This window comes from Bos mutus, chromosome 1 (assembly GCF_027580195.1).
Source record: "Bos mutus isolate GX-2022 chromosome 1, NWIPB_WYAK_1.1, whole genome shotgun sequence".
NCBI classification, from domain to species: domain Eukaryota; kingdom Metazoa; phylum Chordata; class Mammalia; order Artiodactyla; family Bovidae; genus Bos; species Bos mutus.
In genome coordinates, this window is record NC_091617.1 from 57,064,776 (window position 1) to 57,086,007 (window position 21,232).

The 21,232-nt window shown below is 46.4% G+C and overlaps 1 protein-coding gene across 10 annotated transcripts in view; it reads left to right on the forward strand.

The window, feature by feature from the left end:
* The window catches only part of BOC (BOC cell adhesion associated, oncogene regulated), an 80,572-nt gene that overhangs the window by 20,988 nt on the left and 38,352 nt on the right, over window positions 1-21,232 (forward strand). For 6 of the 10 annotated variants that reach the window (XM_070369420.1, XM_070369395.1, XM_070369360.1 and 3 more), the window contains 2 exons: window positions 19,641-19,822; window positions 20,497-20,775. In XM_070369420.1, the coding sequence (XP_070225521.1) occupies window positions 19,726-19,822; window positions 20,497-20,775 (376 nt within the window). In that variant the 5' untranslated portion in view covers window positions 19,641-19,725. Of the gene's footprint in view, window positions 1-1,306; window positions 1,423-19,640; window positions 19,823-20,496; window positions 20,776-21,232 lie in introns of all 10 variants that reach the window. The other 4 variants (XM_070369390.1, XM_070369377.1, XM_070369383.1 and 1 more) reach the window with 2 other exon arrangements.

Consider the following 21,232-nt stretch of genomic DNA (forward strand, 5'->3'; position numbering starts at 1 on the left):
GGCAGCAGCAGCTTCATTCCTGGAGTGGGAGGACCACAGATGGGGAGGGGTGGGGTGGGACCCACATCTCTAAGGTGGGGGTGGGGAGCTGTCTCCTTCCCCGCAGGGGCCAAACTGAAAATCCATTCCTTGGGGAAGGCTAAGTTGTTAGCCCTTTGGGATGTCAGAAAGCCAGTTCCTGGGGAGCCAAGGCCCTCTGGTGCGCTCTGGTGTCAAGTGGGTGTGGGTCCCCTAGATGGCCCACACCTGTTCCACTTCCTGGTGGTCTGTGAGCCCCTGAGACTGTTCTGAGTTTGTTAAGGGAATGGCATTTCAGGTTTTCATGTGCAAATGCTAACACGTGCATATGCTTGGAAAACTGCTAGTCTCCTTGCTAACCTCCCTGCCCCTCAAAGTGGGGGTGGCCCCACCACAGATGACTATGGCCCAGGGACCTGTTGGAGTATCTGCTACCATGGAAGTTGTCTTGGCCCCCAAAGCAGATGCTCTTTGCAATGGTGGTCTCCTTTTGGGTTTTTATTTATGTGGGAAGAGGAGAAAACTAGGAATCTTAAAGTCCAGAAAATATCTGGAGAGATCTGAGAGAAACAGTGAGAAAATGTTTTATTCATTAAAATATATTAAGATATTTAATTTGTAGAATAAAAAAAAATTTTAGCTTTAAAAATGGCAAAAATTTCTCTAAAAATAATACATCAGGGAACATCTTTATACAAAGCACACGATTCCACAATTTCAACCATGGCGTCCAGTGCAGCCAGGGCATTTCTGGAAGCCCTTCATTGCCCCAGTGACCCGCACATCCATGGCAGAGACTCCCAACGGTTCCCAACCCTGGTTGCACATTACAGTTTCCAGGAGAGAGGTCTGAAAATGCTGACGCCTGGGCCCCACCTCCACAGGTTCTTACTGAATTTGCCTGAGGTGCCGCTCAGGCATTGATGTGATTTAGTGTCCCTGTATGATTGTTCTACGCAGCCAGCGTTGGGAACCTCCAGTCTTATGGTTATTGTGTAAGAACAGAAGGAAGATGAGAGAGGCCAGATTAAGAAACGGAAGAATTTTATTGTCTCTTGCCACATGCTGGTGCATATTACTTGGATCCAGACTCAGTGGGCTGCTGCCAACTTTTGGACGGGATTGAGGTGCTCAGACCTCAGGACTGACTCAGATGGGGTGGGGGACAGTGCATCTTCAGAAACTGACTGCAGAGTGCATTGTGGGACCTGTTGAACCAATCCCTCCTGAAACATGGTGGCTAGTGCATGACTCCAATCCAGACTGATTTTGGGTTTGTTTTTTTCAGGCTTCCTCAATTTCCTTTTCTGGTTTGCCTGCTTGAGTCTATCAAGGACTCCAAGACCAGCAGGCAGAGGAAGTAGATAACCTTGGCTTGGCTCAACCTTTCCTTGAGCAAGATGTGTAAGTTCTCTAAGCCTCAGTTGCTGCATCTGTAGAATGGGGATGACAATACTACCTCCTTCACAGAGGTAGATCCCCCTGGTGGCTCATACGGTAAAGAATCTGCCTGCCAATGCAGGAGACACAGGTTCTATCCCTGGGTCGTGAAGATCTCCTGGAGAAGGAAGTAGCAACCCACTCCAGTATTCTTGCCTGGAGAATTCCATGGACAGAGGAGCCTGGCAGACTATAGTTCATGGGGTCACCAAGAATCAGACATGACTGAGTGGCTAATACTTCCACTTCACAGAGGTAGAGGTTAGACAAGATAATATGTGCACATTGTCTCACACATAGTAACTCAACAAATTGTCGTATACTCTTTTATGCTGATTGAATATTTCTTCCGATTCTGAATATTTGCTGTAATCTCATATTGCGATTGGAGAAGGAAATGGCAACCCACTCCAGTGTTCTTGCCTGGAGAATCCCAGGGACGGGGGAGCCTGGTGGGCTGCCGTCTATGGGGTCGCACAGAGTTGGACACAACTGAAGCGACTTAGCAGCAGCATATTGCGATAGAACCTGGTGTGTTACATTCACTAAATCAGGATGACTTTTAATTACGTTTACAAATCAGTTAAATTAGGAAATTAGTGATTTAGCAGGAAAAAAGAAAGGCGATCTTTAAATGTTAATATGCCCAGCATCGTAATTTCAGCAAACTAAGTGCTTGATGGATATTTTATATAACTTACTAAACAAAGTAAATTTCAGGTTTGTGCAGGTTGTCAAAAGAATATTAAATGTGTTTTCATTTTTTCCAAAATACTTGTCCATCTTGTGTGGAAGCAACAGAATCCTGGAATTTGGGGAGAGGTTCTTTACAAGCCAAAGGAATTGACTTTAGAAATGAATGTAGGATACTCTGTAGTTGTGATCATGGAGCAAAAAGCAATATTTTATAGCCCAAGGAGTTGTTAGGAAATGAGGTCCCAGGCCTGGGGGAGGATAAATTTTCAGTGATGATGTGATATTTGGGGACAGTTTTATTTTTAATTTATCTTTTTAATTACAAAAGTGATAACTATGTATCCACTTTGAATGTTTCTGAAGTGTTTAACATAAAAAGTGCAAATCTCCTACTCCTCAGAAACAACTGATGTTAACATTTAAGTGTCTCCTGACCTTATCCTGTGACAACCCAAATAGCTGTGCACCACGTATTCACATGTGATTTTTAAAAATTACCAACATGGGATGCTGTTTTACAAATTGCTTTTGGGATATTCTCCAGGAACCTCTTAGGCCAACATTTCCCAAAGTGTATTTGATGAAATTCTCCTCACTAATGGTACTCTGAGAAAAAAGAGTAATGTGGTCAAGTCAGTCCAGGCCTGTGGTCAAGTCAGTCCAGGCCTGTGGTTAAGTGAGTTCAGCCTCGGTCCCCGTCTTGATGACTCACAATGTGTAATAGCATATTAAAGGCTCTGACAAGGCCTGCACTAAAGAAACCTAAGTTGATTTTCTTTGTTAGCCCATTCTAACCAATGATAGGTTTTTAGAAGCGCTATTTTAGGCATTCTTTACCAGCCTTCCCTCCACCTCCTCCTGCTCCTCCAACTGCAGCCTCATGGGGTAGGCAGGAAGAAAAAAGCGCATCCGCTCGTTTAATTACCAAAACGTGTGCTCCTACTAGGTGCCAAGCATGTGACAGATGCTGAAGCTCTGGTAATGTGTAGACTCTGCCCTGGGAGGCTCCAGCACAGGCCTGGTATTAGTCACACAGGATGGTGCGCACCCGGGCCTGTGGGGCGGCAGCAGGGATCCTCCACAGCTGTGAGCCCGGGAGGAGCGGCTCAGACTCTCCCCACCCCTTCAACACGTCGCCCATCCCTCTCCCCCCACACTTTGTTAGGCTATAAATAGTGGTGCCTGACCCAGCTGGCATGATGCCATCTGTTTGCTTTCTCTGCGTGTGTCAGCCCTGCTCCCAGACCACTGGGCTTCACACGCTGGGGAGAGCTGACAGGAGTTGGGGTCCCACGCCCAGCAGAAGACAAGGACAGACGGTTGGACTGGAGCATGCTTCAGGTTTCCAGATTGGTATTTATTTGAAGTTTTAGGTGGTTTAAAAGAGCTTTCTAAGTGAGGAAGATTGGGGGTGGGTGAGGGAATGAATGTGTATATTTGGGGGTCAGAGAGGTGAAGAAAGTCTGTTTGTATGAGGTCAGATAGGAGAAAAGTAAACTGTCATGATGCTAAAGCGTACTTACCAGCTGGAGAGCTGGAGTTGTTTGCTGTGTTAGCGCATGTGCACATGCGCACGCGCGCGTGTGTGTGTGTGTGTGTGTGTGTGTGTGTTGCCTGTCCTAGAGGCACTGAGTGCAGGGTGCATGCGAAGCCTGGGAGGCAGGGTCTGGCCCCTGAGGTATTTACCTGTTGTTAAACCTCTTTAGTTGAAATACCAGAAGCGAGTCTGCAACAGGGACCAGACTAATGGAAGGCCTTCCTCGAGTAACCCTAAAGGAAGTTACTCAGATTGAATGAGTTGCTGTCATTTATTGAAAAGCTGCTTCGTATCAATTGTTACTCTAGATAATTCGCTAATGTGATGTTTTTGCTTCAGCATTCTTGTGTGAGAGATTTTATTGTCCCGTGTCAAAATGCCTCCTCCTGAATGTCGGGGTCAGGGTTTCCTGCTTGCAGGAGAGTCTAGGAGAGACACTGCCAGTTTCACAGGGCAGTTGGGTCAGAGGCCAACTGAAAAGAGGCATCTTCTGATCCCGTCAGGCCCTGACTTAGCAGTTCAGCCATTTTGCCCCGTGGCTCAGCTTTTCAGTTGAATGCTTCAGATTTCCTGCCGGTATGCATGAGCTTGTTTAGGGGGGGCACGTGTGTCTGTGTGTTAGGGGTTGATGTGTGAGTGTGTGTCCATGTGTTGGCGTTGGGGCTGGTTTTGCCCAGCACTTGGCTTGAATTAGCCACAGAAGCACACAGGTCAAGAAGTGGCAGCCTGAGTCTCATCACTCTGGGTCACAGAACCCGAGACCAGTTTTGAGTCTTGAGGAAGGTACGGGTGTGGGGCCTTGGTTGCTAATCATGAGAAAGGGGCATAGAAATCGACTGCACGTGGCCGCTTAGTTGGAATTGGTGGTAATTATGCTGCCTAACAGAGTAAGTCGAAGTCCTAAGAAAAAGTTCCCTCTTGACTATGTGACTACACTTTTCTCTCCTCTCTTCCATACCCTTTCACTTTTGTGTCTCCAGCTGTTGTTCATTCACTCAGCAGGTCTTTGCTGAATACCTAGTGTTAGACACTGAAGATCACCCTGTAATAAGATCACCGACATTCCTGATCCCTGAAGCCTTTGGTCCAGTAGCCAGTAAACAATTAACACTGATACATGCAGTGTGACGAGAGCTTCTGGCCCAACTGCTGCCTGACATAGAGTGGATGCTGGGGACGTGCCTGGCGAAGGGAAGCCAGTTTCCTTGGGTGCCTGCTTTTCCTCACACTCTCTTCCGTCCTCCTCCCAGGACATCTCCCAGGACTATGCTAGGAATGAGCATGGATGATGAAAAGGGGGATTCTTTTAGCACTTGTGAAAAGGACTAAGTTGGAGGACTGACCTTCTGTGCTGTGCTGGGCCTGAGTGTACACATGTGTGTGTGTGCATGTGCTCGAGTGTGTGCCACATTTTTTTGTCGTGACTGATAGTAGTTCTGGTTCTTTGCCTGCACTTTATAAAACCCAGTCTGTCTTTGATCTTTTCTCGAGGCCCTGCTGCATTGAGTAAAGTAGAAAGATGTTGTCAAAGTGAACGCTGACTAGGTGCCAAGTTCTTTAAGGGTGGAAAACTGCCTGGTTTTCTCTCCATCCCCTCCATCTTCCATACAGTGCGTGGCACCTAGTGGGTGCTTAGTGTGGTTTTGCTGAATTGACCTGAATCCTGCTCTAAGCCCACCCTGGGATTTGTACCTCTTGTCAGGAGTGACTTTGGCATTGCCAGCTGTTTTATCTGCTCCATTCAGCATGAACACTAGGCAGAGCAGCCTTGTCTGTCTTACTCTTCTTTGGAGCCAAATCCTGTTATTTTCTGGATCATTTGTGAAAAATGCCTTTTCTGTGGTTATGTGTATGTTGCAGACTTGCTCTCAGGTGTTATTTCCTGGGATAATATATCCTGTTCTTCCCAGGGCTCCATTGTCTCAGTGGGCACCTTTCAGCAGAATCCGTGTTCTGGCCTCCTTCTCTCCAGCCGGCTTATGATAGCAAGGTTTGTGTTCACACATGGCTCACTTGTCCAAAGTCCTTTGTCCTAAGAGATAGGACTTAAGCTGTTAAGATCTGCCTTAAGTGCTGTTCGGGTCTGGGACTGGTTTATGTACTGTTGGTGCGTCTCCCGGAGCTCTAATTAACTCCTTTTACATTGGATCTTGCATTAGCCATGGACATCAAAAGCCTTGGAGGCGGATGCTCCTGTTTCCGCTCCGGTCACTGTTAACCATTTTACTTTATTGTTTACTTGTTTGGCTATAGCCTGGGCCATAAGCTGTGATTAGAAACAGGTAGGTGCCAAAAGAGCAGGTGGGTTGTTGTGGCTTTGTGCGCTAACTGATGAGGTTGGAGGTGGGCTCCATTCTGGGGCTGGGAGTGAGGGGAGGGTCACAGAGGGGCTGAGGGTGTGTTTTCCTTTCTATAAACACTTCTCCATAAAGTCTTGTCCCAAATGACCTGCTGTCTGACAGGGATCTTTCCCTTTTCTCTGCGAACAAGTAGAGACACCACAGAGAAATTATCATCATTATCATCATTATCATCATCAAGAAAGTGCAGAGAGAGGGCATAAACAGGGGGATGGCAGGAGAGGTTATTAGCTTAAGTGATATAAATGTTGACTAGTGTTGGGTGGAGATGGAGAGGCTAGAATTGTCTTGCCACAAACTTGGGAATTATAGTACCGTCTGAGGATCTCCTATCTCATCAGGCTGTTGTGAGGTTCTGTGAAACACTATAGAATGTGTGTGTTACTGCTTTTTTCCAACAAAGAATATTTCTTGAACTTCTGATGCATGTGTTGTAGGGCAGCAACATCACGCCGTTGCTTCACTGTGTACAGCTTACGAGGAGCAATGAGCACAGAGAACATGGCACGTGTGTCTGGAGTTCAAATGCAACGTGTCCTTAAGTCTTAAAGGACATTCATCTCAAAGCCCACCAGGTGGCAATGCCACTGTTGGAAATTAGACCTGCAGTGAGTGGCTTTCAGTGGAAAATACTAAGCAATTTACCCAGAGGCACCTCCCCTATCAAGGGTGGAAGTGGCAGAGCTCCCAGCCAAACCTGAGGTTCTCCAGTACCTGATCCTACAGAGTTTCAGTGTTGTCACTGAGTAGAGAAGCTCTGTCTATGATACAAATTTCAGATGAGCCCTAATGTCCTTTTGTGGTAAAGCATCGAGAGGGGTTTTCATAACCTCTCTCCCCATCTCTAAATGGAACAGTAGCACTCCCTGGGCTGTGACAGTGATCATGTGTGTGCACCCTAGCACTGGGCTGGGCACAGAGTGTGTGCTCAGCATATCCAGTGGCCTTACCCACAGCTCTGCTCTCATCTCTCCTACCCTCCCCATGTTTTCTGTTCAGGCCTCAACTTGTCCTCTTTCTCACTTAACAGCTTTCTTTCTCCTTCTCCCTTCCCTCTCTGCTTGCCTCCGTCCACACTGGCCTCAAGCTCAGGCCATGTTGACACTGGCTAGATGAAACCCAATCACAGTATCATCCTAGATGAGATTCCTTGCAGTTCAGGGGCTTCAGAAGCCTGAAGTTTGAGGCTTAGTTGGGTGTTCGTTCTCCCAAAATAAAGAAAGCTCTTGAGTGAAACCTCAAGAGCATGTGCTGGGGCACTTGGTCTTCCACAAGGGCTGCCTACTTATCCAAGGGCCATTTGGGTTTGAAAAATAAAGGCCACCGTTAAAGTCGTTTCCCCGTAGAAAAACCCCTTGGTTCCACCACTGATAAACGTGTCTCTGTACATTCCTTCTATAGGTGCATGGGTCAGATTAATGTTTTTTCTCAATCCCAAATTTCTAATCTGAATAAACCCTTTGGTTCAGCAGACATTGACTGAGCCCCTAATGTGCCAAGGCTTTTCTAGGTGCTAGGGTTACTGAGATGAATTGGACACATCCTTGCCTTCGGGAAGTTTATATTCTGGGAAAAGAGACACATCACAGACAGACAAATCCACATATCATCATGGAAATGTTGCAGGAGGTGTGCAAACTGCTGTGGAAGCTGGGATGAGAAATAGTCACTGGAGGCATTATACGGTGACGTGGAGGTCAGTTTTGAAGGATCATGAAGGGAGAAGATGTTTCTGGGAGAAGGAAAGTGTGAAAAAGCAGCTTGCCCAGGGTTTAGGACTTGTGGGAGGAAGACAAGGGGAAGGTTGACTGCAGCCCAGTTATAAAGAGCCTGCAAGGTTGTGTGAAGGAGTTTGAACCTTATTTAGTCATATTTCAAGTTTGGGAAGCTAAGATGTGAGTCTTATTAGCTCATTTGCTTGTTTGTTTTTAACTGAACTCAAAAGGAGAAAAAAATCAGTCCTAATTCCTTCACATTTTCAAATCAACTTTGAAATCAGCTTTTGTTTCATATTCACTTCCAGGCCCCTCCCCCAAGTGCTTGAATGCTTTTAACAAAATGAGATCTGTTTTTTTCCTTAATATCTTTTAAACATTTTTCATGTTGCTACTTGATTTAATTATCACTTTTAATGGCTGCACAGTAGTCCATCGGTTATTCCACCTTAACTTATTTAAATCAGTATGGTAGAGCGAAAAGAGTTTTTAAGAGTCAGCCAGACCTCGTTCAAATCTTAACTCTCTGGTTTGCCATCTGTGTGATCTTGGACAAAATATTAAATCACTCTGAGCTTTAATTTCCTCATTTATAAAATAAGTTGGTTGTACACCTACTGTACAGGGCCATTGTGAGAATTATATCAAACCAGGCCAATTATTGATTGTGGCCTATAGGAGGGATTGCTCAGTGAATGGTAGTTGTTCACGGGTCATCTTTAGAAGATGTAAAGATGACATCTGTTTGGTTGAGCTTGATGTTCTGGAAGGAAGGTAGGTGACAATGTGGAGGCTTGTTAGTTGGGCAGAGGAAAATCAGGGAGCCAGTTTGAGGGCCCTCAACACGCACTGTCTGATGCACAGTAACCATTAACACATGTGCCTACTGAGTGCCTGAGTGGTGGCTAGTCTGTGCTGGTATGTGTAGTACATAGAAGACATACACTAGATTTAGGAGACTTGGTATAAGACAAAATATAAACACTTAATAATTTTATATTGATTATGTGTTGATAATATTCTGGATATATTGTGTTAAAAAAGACATTATAAAATGATTTCTACTTGATTTTTCAGTGTGGCCACTAGAAAATTTTAAACACTGTATGTGGCTTGCATGGTGTTTCTCTGGTTGCTCCGACCAGAGTTAGAGTCCACAGGACTAATCAGATACTGGGGTAGGGGATCGGGGAGTGGTTGGGGGAGCTTGGAGATAAGGATATGTCCCAGGTCCGGTAGCTAAGTGGATGGTGAATCGTTACATTGTTTTACGTAAGACAGGGGAAGAGTAGATGGGTTTGAGTCTGTGTTTGGAGAAGAAGCAGGGGGTTCCTCTGAGCAGGGAAATGAAAAGTATTGGTCTGGACCAGAGAAGCTGTCCCTGCTTTCCTGAAGAGCTGCCATTCTGGTCTCGCCACATCACACACGTCGTGGTGAGATTACTGACCAAAGTGTTCACTGCTGGGAGGGCTGGGGAGAGCGTGGCCGCTCTGCTGCACTCCCCAAGCACTCCAGCACTGATCTGTACCGGAACCCCAGGTGTTCCCACTTGCTCCTTTGTGGTGACCCCAGGTGTTCCCACACACTTGTCTGTAACATGCAATGTATGGAGTCAGAAAAACCAGGAATAGGACTCTGTACAGGAGTCTTCCGTTCCAATAGGAACAGAAGTTGGAGGGGAAGGTTGCTCTGCAGGGATCGCAAGTGCCCAGGGTCCAGGTCAGCCCTGTGCAGTTGTGTGTGTGTTCACCTACTCTGGTTCATGGTCTTCAGACCTTCATAGGTCCCTAATTGATGGATTAGATGGATACGATGCTGAGACTGACCTCTGGGTAGCATTTCAGAAAACCAAATGCTATTTAGGTTTTAGAACTAGGAATTGAAAATGTACCTGGCTCTGGAAATATCCACTGTACTATTTCCTGGAGGGTTGCTGGGATACAGGGCCTTGGAATCAAAAGCAAAGAAACATGATGAGAACTTTTATATACTCTCCTACAGTCTTGCCCAATTTCACCTCCCCCCCACCACCACCCCCGCCGCCCGGCCTGCCCTGGGGGTTGAGCTTAAGAAACCACAGATTTTTGATGGCATTTTAGTGGGGAGTAGAACAGAGCAAGCTTGGAGGACAAAAACAAACCACAGCAAGCACTGGCACCTGCCTTGGTTTGAACAGTTTTATCTGGCCTAGCCTGCTGGACTTTGGGCGAGGCAGGTGACGAAAGGGCCGTACAGTAGGTGCTAGCATCACTCTGGCAGGGGCAATCCTAGCAAGGGTGCAGCAGCGTTTTGCTTTTTTTTTTAAGCCATTGTTACCCCCACAGACCCTGCTTGTAGTTGTCAGTTGGGTTAGGAGTTTCAAGTTCTTGGTTGGGGCTAGTACAACTCTAGGAGCATGTACATGGTTCATTCCTTCAACCACCATTCGCTGAGCTCTTCTTGTGTGCCAGACCATGGGATTAAAATTTTAACTGTAGGAGAGATTGTAAAAGTTTTTATAGTCTTTCTTTGGTTTTATTTTCTATCTTAATTCTAAATTTGTGATTTTTCACGGTCACAGAACAAAAGCCTATGTTTCACAACTTACAAAACTGATTCTTTATTCTTTAGGAATTCTATCAGAGCTTGGGCACCAGTTTCATTTTTTCTGAGAAGCTGAAATGTACTCTGTTCTCTCCTTACCATCTCTCCCCTCCTTCCCTTCTCAGCCCTGAGGAAAGATCACCTCTGTTCTCGGGGAGCCCGAAGTCTCACTTCTGGCCGATATACTCACGACAAGGCTTCATCTGCTAGACAACCCACTCCATTGACTTGGAGGCCCCATATGCCCTGAGTTTGGCTGTGGCAGACCACAGGCAGCACCAGACCAGCCAGGGGAGAAAGTGGACCCCAGCTTGGCAGGCTGGTGTGTCCTCCTTTACAAACCCCTACAGCGATTTATTTGTAAAGTTGTTTCATCCTATTGCAAAATTTGTGACTTTTTCAAGGCAACTGTGGAGAGCTAGGGATTGACTACAGGCTTGATAGCTCAGGGAGGTAGGTGTTGTTGACTTGAATGCCCTTAAACTGACTGGGATGGGTGCTGGGGGATAAGTAGGTAGGGGTGGGTACCTAGGCATAGAAAGCTGAATAAGCAGGAAAGAGTCTGTGGTCCGAGGCCCCAGTGGGCCATGCCCACCCACCACGCTGTCTCTCCACATGGGCACGGACTGCACACACCTGCGACAGCACGTGCCCAGGCCCTGCACAGATGCTGCTCTGCTCTCCGGGGAGCTCCCACTCCTTACCTCTTGCTGCCAAGCCCAGGCCCCATCTCAGCATCACCTCACTTCCTCCCTCCTGCCTTTCTGCCAGCTCAGACCTCTCTAGATTAGAGCTCTCTGGGGACCCAGTCCTTTTAAAAAGAAGAAAGAAAGAAGGAAAAAGGGAGAAAAAACAGAAAGAAAGAATGAAACTAGACCGAAGAGGCAGTGGTGCCTTGAGCTATCTCACTGCATTACAATGAATATGGACTCTATTAAGCTCCGTTCTGCCTGTTAGTGTTTCCCCGGGCAACACAGCCCCCATATGGCAAGCATGCAGCAGATTAGGGGAGGCCCCTGGGCCTCATTGAAGGCCGGGGGCTTGACTGGCAGTTGAACCCCCTCCACACCTCCCCCTACTCCTCACACTTGACACTGCCTGTGTTTATCTAAAGCAAGGAGGGGGGGCCATTTGGAAGGTTTTTGTCCAGCTCTGAGAGAAGGGAGAGGAGGCTGGAGGTGCAGAGTGGAGGAGAGGGGCGTTGTGGAAGGCTGTAGAGGTGGGGTGGAAGGGATAGGCGAGGAGGAAAGGCCTCATAAATATTCAAGAGGAGCCCTGAATGGAGAGAGAGAAATAAAGCAGATGGAATTCGTGTTAAAGAACAGCACAATCACCCTGTTTTGAGCCCTCCAAAAACAAAAAAAAAGAAAAGGGAATGGCCTTCTAGGAGTGTAGGAGCTGCGTTTATCCAATTAGCAGGGTTGTCAAATTGAATTTATATGGAATAGGGGTGGGGGGAGTGAGAAGCGAGTGTGGAAGAAAGGAAGTGGTTTTCCTTTTCTCTCTTTTTTCCACTTTGGCAATAAGGTTTGTAGAGTTTTTTCCCTCCGTCTTTCTGTCTTTAAAAGTAGATTAAAAAAAAAAAAACAACTCTTTGAGGAAATGAGACCATTTCAGGAAAAGATATATGTGATAAAGAAATGAGATCCCTTAGTAACTTTTTCCTCATACAGTGGAGGTGGGAGAGGATTAAATTGTCTAGTGGGCAAATCAAGAGACCAGAGCTCTTTACTTGAAGGCAAAAGTAGCTTCTCTCTGAGGGGGGATTCCTCCCAGATACTGTGTCCAGACTCTTCCTTTCCCCTTGCCTGGATGGGAAAGGAATCTACCTCCCAGAGAAGAAAGAAGCGCTGTCCATGTTGGTTAGCAGCTTGTTTAAAATTTTGGGTTCGATGTGAATTGGGATTAGCTAATCTCCTCAAAATGCGTCTGATTATATACTCCTCTTCTCAGAACCATCATAGTTGCCTTCTGCCTATGATGTTAATTTCCATCTCTTCTTCCTAGTCTTCTGTGGCATGACCCAATCTCAATTTCTTCCTTGCCCCTTCTCATTCCTTTAGAATGGTCCCCATAGTGGGGTGCAAACTCCAAAGGGGAAATGCAAGATATTCCATTAGGGCACTGGAAGAAAATAGTAGAGATTCTTTTAAAGGTTTATTTCTGTCCACAGAAGGAATAGGAAAGACATTCCATTTTTCTGATATTTAGTATCAGGATTGATGATCATGCTTTTAGTCTATACATTGGGCAGAGATCCTCATTGCTTGGAAGGCGTGACAACAGGGACCTCAGTCCATTAATCATTCACTCCCCAGCTCTCCTGTTCTCCGTTAAGTGGATTTACAGATTATATTATTTAGTTTTAACTAAATTAACCCTCACAATCTCTTCAAGTGGCTTGAAGAGATTGCTGCAAAGAAACTAGGTTGAAGAGTATGCTGATAATCCAGGCAGTTGCAAACAGGATGAAAACAGCAGAGCTGACCCTTCTCAAGTCACATTAGGAGGTAAAAACAGTAGTACTGGAATCACATCTGATGAGAACTCAACAAATTAACTTTCATGCAGTCCCTTTGAAAGAGATTACATCCATATCATTAATGATAAATCTAATCCTAAATAGGCTTTCTGCCTTAAGGTACTAGCTTAATGATATTATAAGACAGTCATGATTAACATGTCATTAAAATATGGTTTCACTTTTACCTACTCTTAAATTTTAGTTTGGCAGTATGTGCATTTTATTTGTAAATAAATATGTGTGTATTAGGGATATTTGCCCAGAACATTTTTCTCATGAGGGAGCAAAATCAGAAAGGTTAGGAGACCACTGTTGAAGAGAAGTGTCGGCTTGATGCACCGGCCTCCGAACAGACTCTTCCCACCAGGTTAGTGTCACCCTCCACATGCCCTCCAGCTCTTTACATATGCATATCTCAGAAAGCCCAGTTTCAAACCCAGTATCCAGAAAAGCTTTTCCTGAAGGCCTAGAATTGAAAATGCTTTCCTCCCTCTGATCTCATTTGCCACTTCCCATTTGTGACTAAATTGGTGACCCATTAAGGTTTTGGAGTAAATAATGCTGAAATTGTTAGATGAGAGTAATCTCAAAACTTCAGTGGTTCTATGCAACAATGAATTATTCTGTCGCAGACTGTGCAGTCTTCTTCCATCTCGTAGCTATGGTTTCTGAAACACGGGATGTGGTCCATTGGCAATGGAAGGAGGGAGAAGCAGTCCCCCTATTCTTTAGCTCTTAACTGTCTTGGCCTAGAAGTAACACAGAACATGCTCACTTACACATCAATGGCCGGCACGTGTCCCATGGTCACGTGGCCCTAGGCCAACTGCAGAGCAGGCTGCGAAATGAGGAGTTAAAGGATATTTGCACTGATTGACCCATGTTCCAAGCTTTATTTCAAGCTTCTCAGGACAGAATCCATCTTCTAGTACAGTACCTTGCATTTGTTGTTTTCTGTCACTAAGTCATGTCTGACAGTGACCTCATGGACTGTGGCCTGCCAGACTCCTCCTCTGGTCTCCACTGTCTCCTGGAATTGGCTCAAATTCATATCCTATAGATGGTGGTCTGTAGGATAGTTCACGGTGATATTTTTTTCTTCTCAGTAGTTATAATAATATTGTAGTACACATAGTTTTTTTAAATAGAAAACACATGCACAAACTTTGGATAAGGAATAAGCTAGAAACATATCAGAAGCTGGCTAGAGCATGACTCATGCTTAGGACCATCTAAGCACTGTTGTTCTTCCCTGTGTGATCTCAGAGTGGTCTGGGTAGATGTTCCAGATACTAGTTTTGAACTGTATTGCCTAATGTACACTAGACCTATTGGTTAATGTAAAATTAAAAATTAATTTCTTTAGTCTTACATTGGCAGGTAAAGAACTCACCTGCTAATGCAGGAGATTTAAGACACGAGTTTTGATCCCTGGGTGGGGAAGATTCCCTGGAGGAGGGCATGGCAACCCACTCCAGTATTCTTGCCTGGAGAATCCCATGGACAGAGGAGCCTGGCAGACTACAGTCCATGGGGTCGCGAAGAGTCAGATATGACTAAAGTGACTTATCACAGCAAACATTAGCCACACTTTAAGTACTTAATTGCCACAAGTGCCAGTGGCTACCTAGCAGTTTGGACAGTACAAATATAGAACATTTTCATCATTGCAGAAAATTCTATTGAAGGCATTCTTGTGAAGAACAATAAGAGATTGTTCTAGGTTGGAATCTAAATGGTAAAAGAATGAAAATGACGACACAGTTATTCTTGTAGCTAATGATCCAGGTAACGTTTTTATGCATAAGGAAGTAAATTCAAAAACATTCTAAATTTGGTTCTAAAAGCAGTTTAAAGCAGTTGGTTAATGTGACCCATAAAGTCTTTGAGAGGCAATTGTCAGTATAGTAAGAGCGTTGGACTAGGCGTCGGGAGACCTGACTTGCAGTCCTGGATCCCTATTCCTAGTTGGGAGACTGTCCATCAGCTTCTCTGCACCTGGCTTTCCTCATTTAGAACACCAGATACCTGTTATGTGTTCTCCTGAGGTATTATCTTTTCCTTGTGCATGCATGTGTGCTAAGTTGCTTCAGTCGTGTCTAACTCTTTGCAATCCTAAGGACTGTAGCCCACCAGGCTCCTCTGTCCATGGGATTCTCCAGGCAAGAATACTGGAGTGGGTTGCCGTGTCCTTCTCCAGGGGATCTTCCCAACCTAGGGATTGAACCACTTATGTCTCCTGCATTGGCAGGCAGGTTCTTTACCACTAGCGTCACCTGGGAAGTCCTATCATTTCCTCAGGTCCCTCCTAATTTAAAATATTTCCCTTTAGTTACATCTGTGGGTAAAAGCTTTTTATGTTGAAAAAAAAAAATGCCCTTTCTTAAATGCTCTTCCTGGATCTGCCTACAGTCACGCATTCAGCTGTCTGAGAGCTCAGTTCTGCCCAGGATTTCCCCCATGTCACTCCTCTGTGCCCGCCTCTGTGCACCAGGACCACCCTCCTTCTTGAGCCCGAGGGCTGCCAGCCCACACCCTCCAGGCACTCAGCATCACCTTCTCAGGGCAAAACTCTCTGCCTTGGGAAAGGCCTGTCTTAACTCCACAGAGTTTCGAATATACGGAAAAAATGTAACTTGGGGTCAAGAATACTTCTTTTTTCATCTAACCAGCCCCCATCAGCCAATGGAATAAGAACATTGTCAGATCTCATTCTTGCCCCTGAAAGGGTGTTTTTAAGAAAGACTCTCATGCGGCATGGGCGGTAGAGTGGTGAGCACAGCTGCCTTTCAAAGAAGGACGCTCTGTGCTGTCTGCTGCTCTCCTGTGCAACTCCTCCTTTTGCTGGTCATGGGACACCCACAGGGGGTGTTTGGCATTTTAGATGCTGGAGGCTTCTCTCTGCGAGAGCTACAGTGCATGGCTGACCGGGGGTGACATGTGGCCTCGGGTGCCCCTGGCTCACTCTCGCTTCCGCCGGCCCTCTTGGGAGAAGGTGGAGCTGGCCTCCTCCAGCTGATGATCGACTCTCGGTTGTTTGTAATTTTCTCTCACAAAATAAATACTCCAAGGCTGTAATTTCTCGTGCTTGGTCTCAACCTTAGACGTGTATTCTGCTGCTGTTGTTTTTGGAAAGTTTCAGAAACGTCTGCTTGGAGATTATTTCAGTGGGAACATGTATGTCAGCAGTTCAGCTTCTTGGATGCATTTTCTTTTATTTTTCGTGTTCAAATAACCCTTAAAAATGGAAAGTACCTAGGCCTCAGTGAGGAAGTCATGTCAAGAATTCGTTTTCCCTTCGCTCTTCTTCTGATTTTTTTTCCTTGCTCTCTTTTCCTGAAAATATGCAGAGAAAATAAAAAGGATCTACGCAGACTTTGCGTTGCCAAGAAAAATAACAGGCCTTACTGTTGCCTTCACCCAACTTTGAAATTCTACCTTGTTCATTTCACAGTGGGACAAAGTTGCACTGCAATTAGGTACTCCAGTTAAGCCTCACTTGCCTTTTTTTATCATTAAAAAAAAAGTTCTCAGAAATCTATATTTTTGCAACTATTTTTCTAAACCAAGCCCTCTAGGTCACTTGGTCCAGGAAGTAGCTCAGTTTCCCCAGCTGCTGAATAAGACACATCATAGGCTGGGGGACCCCTCCACCTCCATACTGTTGTCAGAGTTTCTCTGACACGAAGGAGACCCCACGGGTCCTCTTTGGGCTCATTGAGGGGTACCTGCTTACAACCCTGTCATGGGGATTCATGAGTTAACTCCTTTCTCCCTCTTTGACACCTGCTTCCTCAATCTCCTCCCTCCCCAGCTACATTCTTTCCTCCTCGTTGCTTTTAAAAGCAGGATGGTGTGGCTGGCACCAGTATTGGGGTCTGTTTCCATTTTGAACCTTATAAATCAGGCAGGGTGCAGAAGTAACAGGAATTGTTTGGCTGGTCCTCGTTAAGCAGGAGGGGGTCTAGGCTGAATTTCCTCAGTAAAACCTCTGTCAACTTTACAACCCAAACACCTCCGTGGCCACCATGCACTAGGGTAAGAAACAGCCGTCCTCTCCTCCTCTGTCGGCTTGTCTTCTTCCTGCCCTTTATTACTTTGTCTTCATTCTGCCTCCCTGCTACCTTCTTCCTTCCATTCCTCCTTTCTTTCTTGGAGCATGGAAAGAGCAGGTCATGAGCAAGCAAGTTCCCTAAAATCCTGTAACTGGTCACTCATGCCATATTCTAGATAAATATGTTATTTCATTAAGGGAAAGTAGAAAATTAAAACTAGGATCTGGGTGATTAAAACTAGTATCTGGACACCAAAGGCTTGCTTTTTGGTTTTTGTGTGTAACTGTATTAATGAACTTTTCCTTAAACAGGGATTCAGAAATCTGAAAATTAAAATTTTACACTGTTAAAATTCCTCATTGCTCTGCCTCATCCGTTCAGAGTCAGTTCATTAAGCACCCACTGGGTGCAGAAAGCTGGTAGGAAAAAAACATGAAAAGGCTACTATTGTGGTTAAAAGCACAGAACTTTGGAATGAGCCCAACCTGGTTTCATTCCAGGCCTACAGTTATACGACCTTGGGCTAGTTACTTACCCTCTGGAACTCAATTTCCTTGCCTATAAAATGGGGATAATGGTCCCCATCTTATAGAGTGATTCTGAAGATTAAAAGCATACCTCATGAAAAGAGCTTAGCCAGGTACCTGTAGTGGTAACCAGCATGCCTTCCCCAGTCATGCTCGCATCCTTAGCAGCTTTCCTTCATTTCACTGTTCTAATAGCATGGATCTATTGGATTGTCTGAAAAAGAGCAGAAACTCTATCTACACCTAGAAGAAAAATACTTGTCAGGAAAAGTTTAACGTTTTCTTTCAAACCTCTTTTAGAAAATGTTCCTGTCCTTTTCCAGAACAGTGGAGGAGACTTGGGCGGTCCTCTGATGTCAAGGATATGAGGCAAAGGGAAGGATTAAAACTCAAGCGGAAAGGCCTCTTTCCTAGAAAACATTGCAAACCCCAGTGTAGAGCTGGGTTCAAGATCTGGTTTGGAGGGGTGCTTGTTGGGCAGAGCTATGTAGCCCTGTTCACTCAGCAGCCAGGTGACAAGCTGAAGAGCCAGAGGAACGTGGAGAAGGGAAAGGTTTAGGCAGATCTTAAGTACTTCCTAGCACAGAGCAAGAGCCTCAAGCCCACCCTTCAGCCCATGTGTGAGGAGCCATGGGGGTTGAGAGGCCCAAGACGAGCTCTGACACCAGCCCATGCAGGTAGCCAGAACTCGAGAGACTGCAGAGCTGACACAGCTCTCAGTTGGGCAGCTTAACCCCTCTCTGAGTTTTCATGGTTGACTGTAAGTTTTGGAAAGAGTTGCTGGTTAGATAACTGGTCCAAAAGAGTTAGCACTTTAAATCTAAGTCACCCTCCTGGAAATAATTATGAAAACTGCCACGTGTGCGTGCTTCAGGAAGATGCATCCACTGCCTAGGTCATTGTGACGCTGCCTCCGGGGACCTGAAACTCTGAAGTCTCCCTGCCTGATAGGAGGTTGGCACACCTGCCACGTTGGTCTCATGCTCTTTATAGAGCAGTGAAAAGCACAGACACAAGACCGTGGTTTAGGCTGTGACAGAAGTGTGCACACATTTGCCTCTCTGTGATTTTGATGAATCCTTTAAACACCGTAGCCTAAATGAGGCATGAAAAGTAATATTGTGGAAGAGGAGAAGGAATTAAAATTCTCAGCAGGCAAGAAGAGAGTGGCTGATAGCTGAGATCTGTCATCCAGTGGCTGGAGGAGCAGTGCAATCTGGACCCCAGAGACATGTTCTGGGTGGAGATGCAACACAGTGTCAGGAGTACAGACTTTGTGGAAATGGAGAACACTAGAATTTCAGCACCAGGGGCAGAGAGAAGAACAGGGGCTTTGGATGATATGTGATTTTTTTTTTTTTTTTTGGTCTGTGTTTTTGTCTGGGGGTACAGAGGTTACAGACAAGCTGAGGAGGGTTGGTTGGTTCCAGGAATCAAAGAATGTTAACAGAGATGTTGGTGATGAGCTGGTATGAGTTGAAATACATCTTTCATGAGCCTTGGAGACTTTAGGGATGTTACTTATTCGTCATAGTAGTCGTATCAGTCGCTCAGTCATGTCTAACTCTTTGTAGTCCCATGGACTGTAGCCACCAGTTTTCTTCTGTCCTTGGGATTTTCCAGGCAAGAATATTGGAATGGGTTGTCATGTCCTTCTCCAGGGGATCTTCCCAGATCAGGGAAGGCATCGGCAGGTGGATTCTTTACCACTGCACCACCTGGGGGTGTTAGTAATATCACCTAAATGAGGGATGCAGGTTTCATTCATTATACCTGTGACAGCGCTACGCACAGTGGTCCGTATTAGTGGCATGGCATGCCACGTGGCTTTGGACACCTGGGCTCCTCAAAAACATGGTGAAAACATCTGCCTCCTTTCCAGCATCATTGCTAAACATTCACTGTCCCCAGCCTGGGACATGGCTGCAGGTCTCAGCCTCTCCATCTGCTGGGCTCTCCTGTCCTTGTGGCTATGGATACCCTGGGCAAGGCTCTGCCATTCTTACCATGACATCACCTTCCAGCTCAGAGGAGCAACTTAAAAGCAGCTTATTTTAGATAAGAAATGGAATGTTGTGTTCCTTGGTCTTCCAGCAGTCCAGCCAGGTCCCCTCTTTGGATGTCACCGCCATGGGAGTGTCCCAGGCATTCTCACCACGGCCCTTTCTCTCTCTCTTTCTCACAGCAGAGCGTGGCAGGGGATTGTAGTACCTCTTTGAGTGACTCTGGTGGCTTCTGGGACATTGGCTTTGGACGCTTTGTGACGCAGCATGCCTCGTGGGATGATGGCGATGCAGAGAGGAAAGCAGCCCGAGGTCACACTCGCCTGCCTCCTCTTGGCTGCGGCGGGCTGCTTCGCGGACCTGAGTGAGTGTTTTCCTTGATTTCTCTGAGGCCCCCTGGGAGGAGCACTTTGCCCCTAGTGTCAGAGAGAATCATTTGACAAGGACCCTCTAAAAAGGCCTTCTTCCTCCTGGATTTCTTCCCACTGACCTTCGGGGACATGTTCAATAATATGAGAAATGAGCTCAATTACATCATATTGGTTGTTACTTTGCTGTTTTAATCATTTCAAACATATGCTAGGGAAGAATAAGAGTAATAACTGAACTGCCTTTATTGAGCACTTACTATATGGGGTTACAGCAGGCAGTTTATATGCATTGTGTGTAAGCTTCCCAGCAATGCTGTGAGCAATATTATTAGTCCCATTTTACAGATGAGGAACTGAGACTCCAAAAGGCTAAAGTCACCTGGCTCAGAAGCGGTGGCAGTGGGATCCAGATGCAGGTCTTATTCAAGTTCAAAGCTTGAGCTCTTGTCATCCCACCATACTGCCACTCCAGCCTACCTTCTGGGAACCAGGCCAGGTTGGGGACTGGACCTAAGGTCAGCATAGTTTCTTCAGAGAAGGGTCAACCCCTCTCTGGATGGCTCAGCTCTGAAAGGCTGCCTGGGAGCTGTGCTTCTGAGCACGTCGTGCTCTCGATTTCTTGGGGGGGGGGTGTCAGTTCATCACTGCATCCCTGTTCTTCCTCCAGATGAGGTTCCTCAGGTCACTGTCCAGCCTTCTTCCACTGTCCAGAAGCTTGGAGGAACCGTGATCCTGGGCTGCGTGGTGGAGCCCCCCTGGATGAACACCACCTGGCGCCTGAACGGGAGGGAGCTGAACGGCTCGGACGACAGCCTGGGCATCCTCATCACCCGCGGGACCCTTGTCGTCACTGCCCTCAACAACCACACCGTGGGCCGGTACCAGTGTGTGGCCCGGATGCCTGCAGGGGCCGTGGCCAGCGTGCCAGCCACTGTGACACTAGCCAGTGAGTCGCGCTCCTCCGCCCACCTCCTACTCTTTCTCTGTTCCCCATCCCAATCAACACCCCCCCTGTTAGCCCTATCCTAAAAGGGGCCTTACCAGCTGACCTTTCTGATCAGACAGTGGTGGCCGCCCAGTTATCTCCAGTGTCTGGGGGACCTTTGTGCTCTCTGGCTAGGGGCCATACCAGGAGTGAGTGTCTTTCCCGAAGGAGCTTGACATGGTTGACCTGTTTCTGTGGGCCCCAGAGCTGGGCCATGCCATGCCTTTCTACTTGGTCACTCTGTGGTCTTAGATGGGGTGGTGCCAGCTCTTTGCTGCCTGCACCCCACCGCCCTCCCTTGCCCACTCCATCCTCACAGCAGTTGCAGGCAGAGCGTGTACAGGGCTACGCATGGTCTGAACAGATACTGCGCATTTCCTCTTGGCCTCCTGCGTCTCTGAGGGGCAGGCCTATTCCA